Here is a 12,595-nt window from a genome sequence, read left to right on the forward strand (position 1 = left end):
GAAAGTGACATCACAGTTGCTCAGGGCTCAGATAACAACCAATCACCTGTTTTCTAAGACTGGTCATGTGACATTCGCAAGCTAAGCTGTGATCAGTCATTACCTGAGCAACCGTGATGTCATTTTCAGCTGACAAAGTGACAAAATGGTTGCCATGTCATATAAATGAATTTGGGGGTTGACCGTCCCTTTAAAAAACTTGTCTGCAATCACGCACAAGAGCTGTCTTGAGTTCCTAGTCGGACGTGTACAAGCGTACCTGTGCACATCACAACGTGAGTCACCTCCGCGGTCACCTGGGAAACCACACGCGCGCCGACTCTCTTAGCAAATCTCCTCACCACCGTCTGCGAGACAGACAGGTACGATTGGCGAACGTTAGCCGTCCTTCGACCCCCCACTTACGCCATTAAGCTGGATAATTGCGGTCGGTCTCGCCGGATGAACCCGCACACACCTGCTCGGCGGGCGCCAATCCGGACGACGCCAGCACCATTTTGGCTCTGCTGCCGCCTCTCTGGGGAGCCTTGTTCTCTTTGTCGCTGGAGGTTGGATTGGAATCAGCGCTGCTTTTCGCAGCTTGTGGCGGCGCTGAGCGGGAGAATGAACAAATCAGTCAAATAATGAGCAGCAGGATGTAAGATAGAGTGATAGTCTTACGCGTCTCGACGGCGGGCTGAGGGAACTGTTCCCCATCGTGGGGATGCCTTATGGGCTGCTCTTCTTCTGCAAGGTCTTTCCTGCAAAATAATGATGCCACTTTCAAATCTACAAAGGATTACATCAAGGTCATACTGAAAATAAAACAAATACATCAGAGAAACAAAACACAGATCCGAAAATGAGAGCAGTTTTGAATTTCAAGAGCCTAAAGATGTTATTGTAGCAAATAATGTTGAAAAGAAGTTCCTGCACAATTATGGCCCTCGGCTTGCGCGGCATCATCTTGAACAACAATTTGTCTCACTGAGGACGCCGCATGTAACACTGCTTACAATTATTTCTGCCGTGCACTTTCATTTCCACAACAAGCTCATCTCGCTAAGCCCCTTTCATGTTATCGTCCGCCAGCTCTTCTTCGCTCGGAGGAGAGCACTTAGAACCCTGCGAGGCGAGAGCTTCTAGGTGGAGGAGTGCATCAGTCAAGCGGGAGAGATATATGACCGAGGCAACACAAGTTTCCTTCTACGTGCTCTGAGACGAGAGACGATACAGGCAGCAATGACTTTTTTTAATCTTTACGGAGCTGGAACGGATTGGGGTTTGATTGTAGAGATTATTCGCCCATCGCCCTGTCAGACGAGGTTGCAGCTACCCAATTACCTTATGCGGGACGTGCTATTGATCAAGAAGATTGCTGTGTAAACAAGTACATATGCAGGCATATTCCATATTTCCACAACTCAAAAAGCAGAAATAAATTTCAGTTTGAACCTCAAATGACTAACCTGGCAATAGCTCCAAAGTAATTTCGTCGGGAAAAGGCGGGACATTCTGTACAATAATTTGAGCTGATTGGACGATGCGACATTCCCCACGTTTGTTTTAACTAATCACGGCCACGGGTGAAAAAGTCATCTCCGTTGATGTCGAAGGGGGGAAAGCACAAACATCTCACAAACAGAATTAATTGTAGCGTCCATTCGTACATGTTAGGTTTGTTTCTTAGCTCTTGCATCGGCGCTGGCTTCCTGGTTTTGTCACAATGTCGCTCTGTGATTGGTCCAAACCACGGCAGTTATCTGCGGGAGCGGTACAAGATGGTATTCTTCGGAGTTTGTAACTCAAATACCGCGAGAATTCATCTTGCGAGAGCAAGGTTATAAAATGACAATAAGATGGAATAATTTGACTCTCTAAACTTTTCGCTGTCCAACTGTTCAATGTTTGAGTACTTATTGTATCACTTGATTGACAAATCAACTTCCCCTATAAAAGATATTGTGCATTTTCGGTTCTTCCTGAATCCTAAATTTTCATCAGTCGTGTAGTTTCCTGATCCAGTATCTGATACGAGTACCCCTTATGAAAAAGCTAAGATGGAAAGTACGTAAATGGAAAAATCACATTTCGCACATGGTGCAACAAAGGGTTAACTGCAAAACGCATTTGAACTCTGTTGCTAAACAAATCAGCAGCACAAGTGTCTCAGATGAAATCAAGTGTGGAGTCTTTAACAGCAAGGTGTAAATGCAGATGTAAAAATGGCTTCCATAAGGAAAATTAGCATTCCAGGTCTGACATGTGGACACTTAGCAATGTTGTATGTGTTTTTATCTTCCGAAAATGCATTACTAACCTGTCTGAATCACGGCTTGCATCCGGCTCACATGGACCCAATTTCTGCACGTTTGGGCCTAATGAAAACCACAAACAAAAACATATTAATTAATCAAATTTGAACAAAATAACCTTGAAAAAAATGAGCAAGTATTTTATGAAATAAATTAATGCAATAAAGATGATTGAGGTAATGTACAGTAGGTAGACAGAAAGACAAGTCAGTCAGTGTGATCTGCTTACAGACAGCAGGGTTGGCTTCCTTCTCTTGGAGCACCTCAGTCACCAGCGCCATCAATTTCTCCAGCCTCACCAGATCCTGCTGCATCTCCAGCTTTTGCTGGCGAATGAGGGAAAAAAAACAAAAAACAAACAAACAATTGAGTGAACGGAGTAGGAGGAGGAAGAATGCAACCTTGAGTTCACACATGCACAATAACGAGTGTCAATCAGCGGGGGCAGAAACTAAACTTAGCTGTTAAAAATGACTGAAAATTTCATGGGTGTTTTTTGTTTCCTGCTTTGTTAGTAAAGTAGAGGCATGGTGAAGTAAAAGTGTGAATTATGCAATATTTGCAGTAGAGTGAGATATGAACCTAAATTTCCTGAGGCGTGACACTGGATAGATAAAAAGAAGAACGCAAGATGATGGATGAGAAGAACAACAAGCATCATCTCCTCTGCGGCCCATGTAAATAAAATGCAATTTAAAACTTGCTGAGAGGGATGTTTTTTTTTCCAAGTCATCAGTCATTCTGCAGATGACAGCCCATTGAGGACAATGAGGACGCTGCCCTCTGTAGGACGGGCAGGATAATGCGTGCATTATATTCCATTCTCAGATTTTATTCCTTTACCTATTCAGTGAAAAAGCAACTTTCGGATGAGAACTTAGTTAAAATTCTCATTATATTTCAAAATTTAGAAAAAAATAAGAACCCGGTGAAGCTTGAAAAGAAAAAATATATATAAATATTTATAGAAATAAAATATTTAAATTTTGTGTAAATTGTATTGTTTTCTTCCAGTAAATGTACTTTAATACAATTTATTACTTGAACCACATTACTACCCATTTATTTCTTTATATCTTATGATACAGGACTTTTGGATGGAAAATGCTAAGCAAATTTGATATATAAAAGAAATTTACCTGTGTAACAAGAACCTCGCTTGTGAATTGCGACGACTCAGCAGACACGCATGCGCCGTTGGCGGGCACATCATCTGCATAAGAAGTCATAAAAATGAAAATCACATATTCATAGAAAGGCTATTTACTGTATTGCTTGAGGCAAAATAGAGTGGAGTGCACTACAAAAATGCGACAAGAAATATGCCATTGATTCAGTTTGGTCTACTGAGCTATGTCAGCTATGGGATGTAAAGAAGTTCTTTACTCCTGAAAGAGAATTTAGAAAATCATCTTACATTCATCTGGAGAGTCAAACAAGTCGACGGACGCTTGGCTGGCGGTTACGCAGTCTGGAGTCTCACACCGCACCGCGACATCATCGGCTTCGTGCCGGTTAGCGTCAGTGTCGTCCGGATGGTGGGGAGCGCCCTGGTGGAAGATTTGCGCCAAAGTGGGCAACTTCTCACTGGAGCTGCTCAACGACTCTGACGAGTACTGCAGCCTCCGAGTCCTCCTGCGCGTCTTGCGGCTGGGGTCGCTGAGAACGGACGAGTGGACGCTCGTCTGGGTTCCGTGGGTCGAATGCTCCGGCCGAACTCCGAGGCCGTCCGGAGTCAAGGAGCAGTCGGGATTTAAGGGATGTTGCGATGTGGTTTCTGGGCAGTTTCCAGCGGCGGATTCAAAATGACTCTCTGGAGTCTTCTGGCGCTCGTGAAAACGGAGTCCAGAATCTACGACCTGAGGCACGAAGGACGCGAGGGGGCTTTCCGTTTCACGTGCAGTCACTTTGTTTGGACTGAAGCCACTGCTGACAGTAGTCCTGGGGAGCACGAGAGCAGCCACCACTTTGGCATCCATCTTCCTTGCACACGAATCGGTTGGGGGGATCAAATCGCTACAAGTTGACGGCACAGTGAGGTCCGATCTCGGCGGCGTCTGCTGTTTGGCACCCTGGACTCCCGATTTCATACTGTCGCTCTTCTCTGGGCTGTGCGCGATTTCTTCATCCTCGCTCCTCTTTTCAGTCGAGCGGGCGAGGCAGAACGACTTCCTTTTGGTGGCCTTGAAGCTCCTGAGGAGTTGGGCGGTGTCCATCTCGCTGTCATTGCAGTCCTCCTGGGAACTCTCAATGGAACGAGGAGCGGGATCTTCCGGGACCGCCCCAAACAGACTTGCAGAACTTGGGACCAGAGGGGGGTCACGATCTGCGCCTGCTTCGTTTTCAGTGAGAGGAACTAGACGGGAGATCTCCATGTCTTCGATTTCACAGATTTCTTTGTCATATATGCAACCATTACTTTTGCAAGCATTTGCATCGGAAGGATTCGATGTTCCACCATCTTTAACATCCTTTCTGAGTGTTTTGGCCCTCTGGCGAGTCAGCGCTTTTTTGGGAGCTGGCTGCCGGACATTCTGGACAGACAACTGAAGCCTCCTGGATTTCCTGGTGCCCGTCGTGAAGACCGCCTCTTGATCCTCGCTGCTCGGGTAGTTCTCAATATGAACCTGAACCTCCTCCGGCGGAAGCTTACTCTTAGCGGCGCCGTCTCCGTTTTGAACTCCGACAAGGAGCAGAGGTTTCACAGCTCTGGCGGACTTTCCCCTCTCTGAGGTGCCTCGCCTCTTGTCTGATTTTCTCGCAGAGGAACCTTTTGTCTCCACTTTGGCCGGCAAATCAGAGTTGACATGCTGTAAGGTGCTACGCAGCCTCTTCGTCAGCTTGTGTTCAGGCTGAAGCGTTTCGACGCTTGTCACCTCGTTATTTTCTGGAGGTTCGTCAAGATTCTTCTTGTGAGTCTCACAATTTGCCATTTCTTCAGAAACGTCCATCGTTACAGGCTCTTCCAGATGTACAAGTTTCTCTTTAGGGCTTTTTGTGAAATCAGCAGGAGACAAACTTGTCGTCTTTTTCTTCTTGGATAGCTTTTTTGAGGCGTTTGACGCCGGTTTGCTGCCAGCGCTTTGATTAACTCTTAGCTTTCGTTTGTAGGTGAGACCAAAAACATGCGCCTCCAAAGTTTTGCCGATCTGCTCCTTCTTGTTGAACGTCGGGACGTCCGGCACGGAAGAGGAGCTGTCCGAATCGGCGCAAACGTGGGCGACCTCTGTGGGCTCCTCCAACTGAAGGCTCCCCTCAGTGGGAACCTTCATGAGCCACTCCGCGACCTTCTCCTTACTTCGCCTCCTCATGTTCTCAAAGATCTGGTCCTGATCCTCAACCTCATCTTTTTTCTGCTTCTTCCTGGGGGATTGCGTTAGAGGTTGACTTCCCATAAAAGCCGGCACAACTTGATCCTTTCGCCTTTTCCTTCCATTTGCGAGTCTTGATGATTTGACTGTTGCTTCGATCAACTCCACGGACTGTGGCGTTTGAACGGAGCCTTCCTGAACTTCATCTTCTGTCATCAAAGGATTGGAATCTTTAAATCCCATGACTCTCGCAAATCCGTTGAGGGCTAAAAAGAGGGAAAAATCGCAACCATTTAAATAATTTTGAACACAAAAGAAGGACCAAATGTAAAGTTTAATTAATCAGAAGGGTGTTGCTTCCTTTTAATCCTTCATCTTGCTAACCCTAATCCCCTAACCCTTTACTTTTGTCCACCATTGCGTAAGTCAACAAGTCCAACTTTTTGTCTACCTTAAAGCTTTTACCTGCTGTTGTTGATGAGTGAGAACTCGGAAGTGCCTTTTCAACACCTTCCACGTTGTCAGGTGTCGCATCAACCTGTTTGTTATCATTGGGCCTGCTTGGAAACAGATCAACAGCAGTCAACAACCAGTGACAATTAAAATCAATTGGAATCAGAATAGAACTTTCAAATTACACTCACTGAGAACGCCTTCCTTCTCGGGCCAGTCCAGTGAAATCTGAACGAAGAATGTAAAAGCCATTTAGGTCCCTCCTTTTGAGTTGAGCCACCTAAAAATAATGACTGCACAGTACTTACAGTTTGTGCCAGTGTCATGTTCATACGCCTGGATCATGTCTTGCAGTCCTGCGACGAGTCTCTGGAAACCCGGACTCTCCCGCAAGCTTCTGTGCGAGAGAAAAGGTAACATTTTGAGACACTTTTAGATGCTATGTCTGCATGTTAGTCGCTGAGGCTTAGTCACAGACCTTCTAAAATGAATATTTTTGCAGGGTCTCTGCGTAAAAGAGACTAGAGCATCTAAGGCATGTTATTGTGAATATGGCCAACCTTTTTGTTATCTTTTCTTTACACACAGGGCAATCGGCTCTGCTTAGTTTGCTGTTGTCCAACAGCTTCAGCATACAAAACCTAAGGTAGTGAACACAAAGTATTGAATAAAATGCAAACAAAACACATGAATACGAGTACAGTATTCCATTTCAATGGGGAAATCAATTCGATATTCAATTCAACTTTATTCCAGATATATCGGAGCTACATGAATTACAAACTTAGGCATTGAATGAAGGCATTTTTGTTTGGTGGCGTGCCAGGAAATTTTCCAAAAGGATTAGAATGAATCAGTGTGTTACTAGAATAGTTCTTTTCACCATGATGTCATATTTATTTATGGGTGAGACCACATTGACAAGTAAACAAACTATAAATGTCATTTGACCAAGGTAGAAATAATTACACAGGGTAAAAGGGTTGAATGTATACATACATGCAAATTTCTATTAGCATTTCATAACGTTATGTTCATTAACAATAGTGAAAATTATTTGAAATGATACTTACTTGCAAAACTGATGGTCACACTTGGTGGAAACAGGTTGAGTCAACAAATCCAGACTATTAATGAAGAAAATAAAAAATGTGGGAAACATATTTCGATGAAAAAAATGCTGTTTTATGCAATATGATAGGCTGTTTAATGTCAATTACCATATGGGGCATTGCAGAGTCTCCCACAGGACAGAAATCCCTCTTTTCACCTCGGTGTCTTTGGCTGGTGCCATGAAGTCTTTATTATTTTTTTAATCTAAGCGCAACAAAACGAACAGTTACTAATTTTGTACAACACGTCAGTCGCATTCAACTACATAAGGACTATAATTTTACCAAGAAATGTCGTCACTGTTGCAGTTTGGTGTTGTGACATCAGCCATTGTGATTTAACTGTGGCAATAGCTTGACTATACTTCACCGACACGCAGCATGTGGCAGTTACACTAACGTCACCGACATAGCGAAAGCACAACACAAAATGATGGAAGATATCGCCGCTTTACAGTTTAACATACATTTTATGACAATTTTACCTGTTTTTCAGCCACTCTTCCGCTTCGGTTTTCCCGCAAACTTAATTATTTTCTTATTTGTTGAACAGCAGCTTTCTGTTTGGGTTAGCGCCTCCCATCTTCTGGTGGGAAGGTGGAACTGCAGCGTTTAATTGTCAAAGCAAGCGTCGAAAAATAAATACTGTATTAAAAGAAAAAAAGAATAGTTTTTATTTGTTTATATATTGTGGGTAGTTTACATGAAAGTACAATATTTTTATATTTTGGATAAAATTGTAAAAATAAATAAATAAATAAAAAATAATAAAAAAAAGAACTCGGTTGATTGATGTCGTCAGTTGTTGTAGTCGTCGTTGTTTTTTTTAAACAAAGAACCGACGTTTACTTTGACAGGTTTGGATTTCCAAGCAGTCCAAACGAAGCGTTTTATCTCCTTAGATATTTTCGCGACATTATTCATTGTCTAGGGCCGAGGGGAATAACACAGAAATGGAAAATATTTTTCTGTCATGGATGCACCACCTTGACCATTGTTCACGCAACCTCACGTACTTCATTCCTCTCTTCTTTCCTTCCCGTCACATTAACCTTCTTACCTTCATTCTTTGCTTTCATTGCTGTACATTTGCTTACTTTTATAATACAATTCTTATAAAGATAGTCATTTTGAATCTGTTGATTACATGCATTATTCCAACAATCAACAGGGGGCGGTGTTTTGACTTTTTTTACGAAACGAAGAAGAGGACGTAAACATCAATACGGAAGTGGAAGTAAGCCGCACGACTGACAGGTTTTTACATTTATTTACATTTCTTATTCCCACAGTGTGATCGTCAAACATGTTATGCAGTGACTGCAACAAAGGATTATATTAATTTAAATCGCTTTAGGGTAACCGCACATCTTTATTGACATACCTAGCCTTTCGGCGCTACCTACGAGCTAACCTTAGCGTGGGTTTGTGAGTAAATTAATCATCACAGCACAAAACGAACTTTGTGACATAGTGTGATTTTGCACAGTTTAATATCCCCCCATCTTTGTACTTGTAGTGAGGGATGGAGGGCTCCAAGACGTCGAGCACGACGATGCAGGTTAGCTTCGTTTGTCAACGGTGCTGCCAACCTCTCAAGCTGGACACATCTTTCAACGTACTGGACCGGGTCACCATCCACGAATTGATTGGTATGGATTGTTAAGCTTAAAGATTGTGGTTCTCAAGCTTTTCACATCAAGAAACACCTACAAACAATATCAGCCAAAAGTACCGCCGTAATGACTGACATATTTGAGAATATTTTAATTATTGCAAGGAGACACATCACCCAAAATAGCTTTTTTTTTTTTTTTTTTTTTTAACGGAATTTAACTGCATGCCTCCCCTCAGCTCCACTGGTGACTGTCACGCCCAGCAAACAGGGGGATTGTGGTGAAGGAGACACAGCAACAGAGGTAATATGCACTTCTAACTGTAATACATTTATTTTAATCTCTAAAATGAAGTCAAATGAATTTCAGGAGACCTTTGTAGAAAACAAGCAAGATGGCGTGTCAAGGAAATACATCCCCCCAGCACGGTGAGCATTTTATTTTATTTTTAAACTAAATTAAAAAAATTAATACGGTTTAAATGTAAGTGTTTTAAAGGTATATTTTTAATATCCACAGTAGATAGATAAAATTTTTAATTAAATTTGTAGTTGTTCAAAGATACTGTAAAAAATGTACTGTGCACTCTTTTTCACTTTTGACCTTGTTATCAGGATGATGTCCACAGAGAGCGCCAACAGCTTCACGCTGATCGGAGACGCGTCGGACGGAGGCACCATGGAAAATCTAAGCCGCAGACTCAAGGTTGCGGGCCTGCAAAATAGCCAGGAGAAACGACGGTTATGCGATCCAGGTTGATTTTAATGATCGTACTTGTCGTGACAGGTGACGAGTGACCTGTTTGACATCATGTCCGGTCAGACGGATGTGGACCACCCGCTGTGTGAGGAATGTACAGATACGCTGTTGGACCACCTGGACACGCAGCTGAACATCACCGAGAATGAATGTCAGAATTACAAGTGAGTGACGGCAAAATGATGTTAGATTTAAAAAAAAAAACAAAAAAAAACCCACACAACTTTTAGAAGACTTATTTTGTCCGGTGTGTTCAGGCAGTGCCTGGAGCTTCTATCGCAGCTGCCAGTGGAGGACGAGGAGACGCTGCTGGGCGAGCTGGAGCATCTAAAAGAGGAGGAGGCAGCGCTGGTGCAGCAGCTGGAGGCCGTGGAGGAGCAGCGGGCCGCCGTCGCCCAAGAGCTGACGCAGAGCCGGGGACTTGCCCAGCAGCTGGAAACGGAAGAGCTGCAGTGAGTTGGCGGAGGAATGCGGGAGCTGTGGAATAATTACTACTTTCCTCTTTACCTCTAGTGGTACATTTTTGAAGTGGGAGGTTCACTTCACTGGTGCAATTTGCGTGTCAGGTACCAGAAGGAATACAGCGAGTTCAAACGTCAACAGCTGGAGCTGGATGACGAGCTGAAGAGCGTCGACAACCAGATGCGTTACTGCCAGATCCAACTGGATCGACTCAAGAAGACCAACGTCTTCAACGCCACCTTTCACATCTGGTAGGTCAGCGCTAACAACAGCGGAGCCGCTACGTATTCCAACATTTGAATGGTCCCGTCCCGTCCAGGCACAGCGGCCAGTTCGGCACCATCAACAACTTCCGTCTGGGTCGACTTCCCAGCGTGCCCGTGGAGTGGAACGAGATCAACGCCGCCTGGGGGCAGACGGTGCTGCTGCTGCACGCGCTGGCTAACAAGATGGGGCTGCGCTTCCAGAGGTTAGCGCACTTATGAGCTTGTAATAATGCAAAAAATAGAACTATTAACTCACTCACTCCCAGTTATTTTCACCAAGTGGATTTTGACTGATTTTGCAAGGTCCGCGGAATATTGTGTTCTATTGCTATACAAACATGGAACCTAACAAAAGAAAGATGAAAGTCTGGTCTTTCGTCAGAAAAAAAAAAAAGAAAAAAAAAAGTATATTTCTATGTTTCTGTTTTGCAGCAATTAGCATTACAGTAAGTTTCATCATTATTCACAAACCTGTTAAACACTGGCAAAAACAGCTCGTTGCAACATGGCCCTGGCTGATCTCTTATACTCTGCTGCCACCTGCTGGCCTTTTTTTGTAATAACTACCTTTGCTTTAAACGACCTCTTCAGGTCAGAAGCTGCATCAAAGCCTTCTGTGTGCTCTAGCATAAAAACAAAACGTCTTAATACGTTTTTGGTAGGGAAGGAAAAAGTATTAAAAAACGTATTTACACGTTTTTGGGTTTGAATGAGTTAATATATATTAACTTAGCCGCTTGCTCCTCACAAGGGTCGCAGGTGTTGCTGGAGCCTATCCCAGCTGGCTACGGGCAGTAGGCGGGGTACACCCTGAACTGGTTGGCAGCTAATCGCAAGGCATTTTTTTAATATGTGTCTGTTTTCTCTACTCAGATATCGCCTCGTGCCCTATGGAAATCATTCCTACCTGGAGTCCCTTACAGACAAGTCAAAGGTAATAGACATTTTGTAAAATTTCCCTGCAAGTTCACTCTCTTCACTTTTCTTTTTTTATGGTTCCAGGAACTTCCGCTGTACTGCTCGGGTGGCCTGAGGTTCTTCTGGGACAATAAATTCGACCACGCCATGGTGGCCTTCCTGGACTGCGTGCAGCAATTCAAAGACGAGGTGGAAAAAGGCGACACCGGCTTCTGTCTTCCGTACAGGTTAGATGATCAACACTGCTTTATGCTAAACAAAAAACTCTGTTGCTATCCAAAACGGCAGCACCTACCGAGGCATGTCAAGTCTCTCTGATAAGACTTTTAACTAGCGAAACAGCCACTACATACTGACACAATGTGATTGCGTGTTTGGCGTCAGGATGGACGTGGAGAAGGGCAAGATCGAGGACACGGGCGGCAGCGGCGGCTCGTACTCAATCAAGACTCAGTTCAACTCGGAGGAGCAGTGGACCAAGGCGCTCAAGTTCATGCTCACCAACCTCAAGTGGGGGCTGGCCTGGGTCACGTCACAGTTCTACAACAGATAAGCCAAAAAAAAAAAAGCCACAGGGATGGCGTGACAAAGAAACGTGGTTGGAGTTGTAGAACTTCATTTAGACAAAAGTAGTGTTTTGCCACCATTTTGTGGCATCTTGGTTGAAGCGCTTTGCGTTGCATTGTTATGTATGAAAAGCACTCTTTCAAGTTTGATGTCAAGGAATTATGTTGAGGTTAGTTGAGGAGCTTTGCTGCCATCTTGTGACTGATTAAACCATTTTTGTGATGTGTATACACAAAAATGGGTGCAATTAAGTGTACAGTGGTGCCCTTGCATGTGGGCAAGATTTTCTATATTGTGCATAGATTTCTGCTTATGACAAAACAAGCGTATACAATTACTTCAAATTCCCTGTTAATTACCATAAATTATCATAACTTCCCATGGAAATTGACTGTAAATTCTCCAACCCTTTGCAACTATTGTGTAGGTCAGGTAGGACCAGTTTTGTTGGCGTCATTGAAGCAGGACTGAGGGAAACATAGCTCGAAAATATTGAACCCACTTTATGCTCACTAAAAAAGAAAAAAGAAAAGCTTCCCCAGCCCTGCATTCAAAGGATTTCTAAATTGCACTGAGAGCTGATACATTAAGTTGCTAAACATTCTTTGTAAAAAGCTGCTGTCAGAATGACTAATGTATACATGGACTACTGTATATCAAAATTTCAACTGAATAAAATCACATGGAAATGAAGATGCCCTTGGCCCTCTTTTTGGTGAATCCTCAAAATGACTCATTGGGTGAAAAAGCTCGGCAATACCATGTCGAATATTTTCAAACTTTTCAGGGGAATGCACAACACTCTCAGGCCATCTTTCAGAATTCTAAAGACAATCT

General features: G+C 43.5%; 2 protein-coding genes across 11 annotated transcripts in view; one reads left to right on the forward strand and one right to left on the reverse strand.

Moving 5' to 3' along the window:
- LOC144004688 (uncharacterized) overlaps positions 1–8,555 on the reverse strand; it is a 27,615-nt gene extending 19,060 nt beyond the window's left edge. The window contains exons 1-14 of one of the 7 annotated variants that reach the window (XM_077502103.1): positions 7,656–7,802; positions 7,279–7,375; positions 7,132–7,185; positions 6,619–6,699; positions 6,367–6,455; positions 6,250–6,286; positions 6,071–6,165; positions 3,712–5,871; positions 3,434–3,507; positions 2,524–2,620; positions 2,300–2,357; positions 661–740; positions 458–591; positions 260–347 (exon numbers count right to left, since the gene is read on the reverse strand). In XM_077502103.1, the coding sequence (XP_077358229.1) occupies positions 260–347; positions 458–591; positions 661–740; positions 2,300–2,357; positions 2,524–2,620; positions 3,434–3,507; positions 3,712–5,871; positions 6,071–6,165; positions 6,250–6,286; positions 6,367–6,455; positions 6,619–6,699; positions 7,132–7,185; positions 7,279–7,352 (3,121 nt within the window). In that variant the 5' untranslated portion in view covers positions 7,353–7,375; positions 7,656–7,802. Of the gene's footprint in view, positions 1–259; positions 348–457; positions 592–660; positions 741–2,299; positions 2,358–2,523; positions 2,621–3,433; positions 3,508–3,711; positions 5,872–6,070; positions 6,166–6,249; positions 6,287–6,366; positions 6,456–6,618; positions 6,700–7,131; positions 7,186–7,278; positions 7,376–7,455; positions 7,621–7,655; positions 7,803–8,230 lie in introns of those variants that run through there. The other 6 variants (XM_077502099.1, XM_077502102.1, XM_077502101.1 and 3 more) reach the window with 6 other exon arrangements.
- Positions 7,973–12,451, forward strand: becn1 (beclin 1, autophagy related). Of its 4 annotated transcripts, none has more exons than XM_077502111.1 (13): positions 7,973–8,182; positions 8,342–8,407; positions 8,690–8,822; positions 9,025–9,089; positions 9,141–9,214; positions 9,401–9,491; positions 9,573–9,709; positions 9,803–9,997; positions 10,112–10,258; positions 10,327–10,476; positions 11,147–11,207; positions 11,276–11,418; positions 11,576–12,451. In XM_077502111.1, exons 3-13 carry the CDS (start codon positions 8,696–8,698, stop codon positions 11,742–11,744), a joined length of 1,359 nt encoding a protein of 452 aa, XP_077358237.1. In that variant the 5' UTR covers positions 7,973–8,182; positions 8,342–8,407; positions 8,690–8,695; the 3' UTR covers positions 11,745–12,451. The 4 variants fall into 4 exon arrangements, with proteins under 4 accessions (XP_077358237.1, XP_077358236.1, XP_077358239.1 ...); XM_077502110.1 differs by having other exon boundaries at positions 7,974–8,182; positions 8,342–8,427; XM_077502113.1 differs by having other exon boundaries at positions 7,976–8,427; positions 9,156–9,214.
- Positions 12,452–12,595: the final 144 nt, after the last annotated feature.

The sequence above is a fragment of the Festucalex cinctus genome, chromosome 17 (assembly GCF_051991245.1).
Source record: "Festucalex cinctus isolate MCC-2025b chromosome 17, RoL_Fcin_1.0, whole genome shotgun sequence".
NCBI lineage: Eukaryota > Metazoa > Chordata > Actinopteri > Syngnathiformes > Syngnathidae > Festucalex > Festucalex cinctus.

Excerpts from the sequence above, each read along its gene's own strand:
- becn1 (XM_077502111.1), top strand. The coding sequence starts at position 8,696 with ATGGAGGGCTCCAAGACGTCGAGCACGACGATGCAGGTTAGCTTCGTT. Across the intron at positions 9,215-9,400 it reads AAATACATCCCCCCAGCACG|GATGATGTCCACAGAGAGCG; the intron begins GTGAGCATTTTA and ends CCTTGTTATCAG. Across the intron at positions 11,208-11,275 it reads CCCTTACAGACAAGTCAAAG|GAACTTCCGCTGTACTGCTC; the intron begins GTAATAGACATT and ends TTATGGTTCCAG.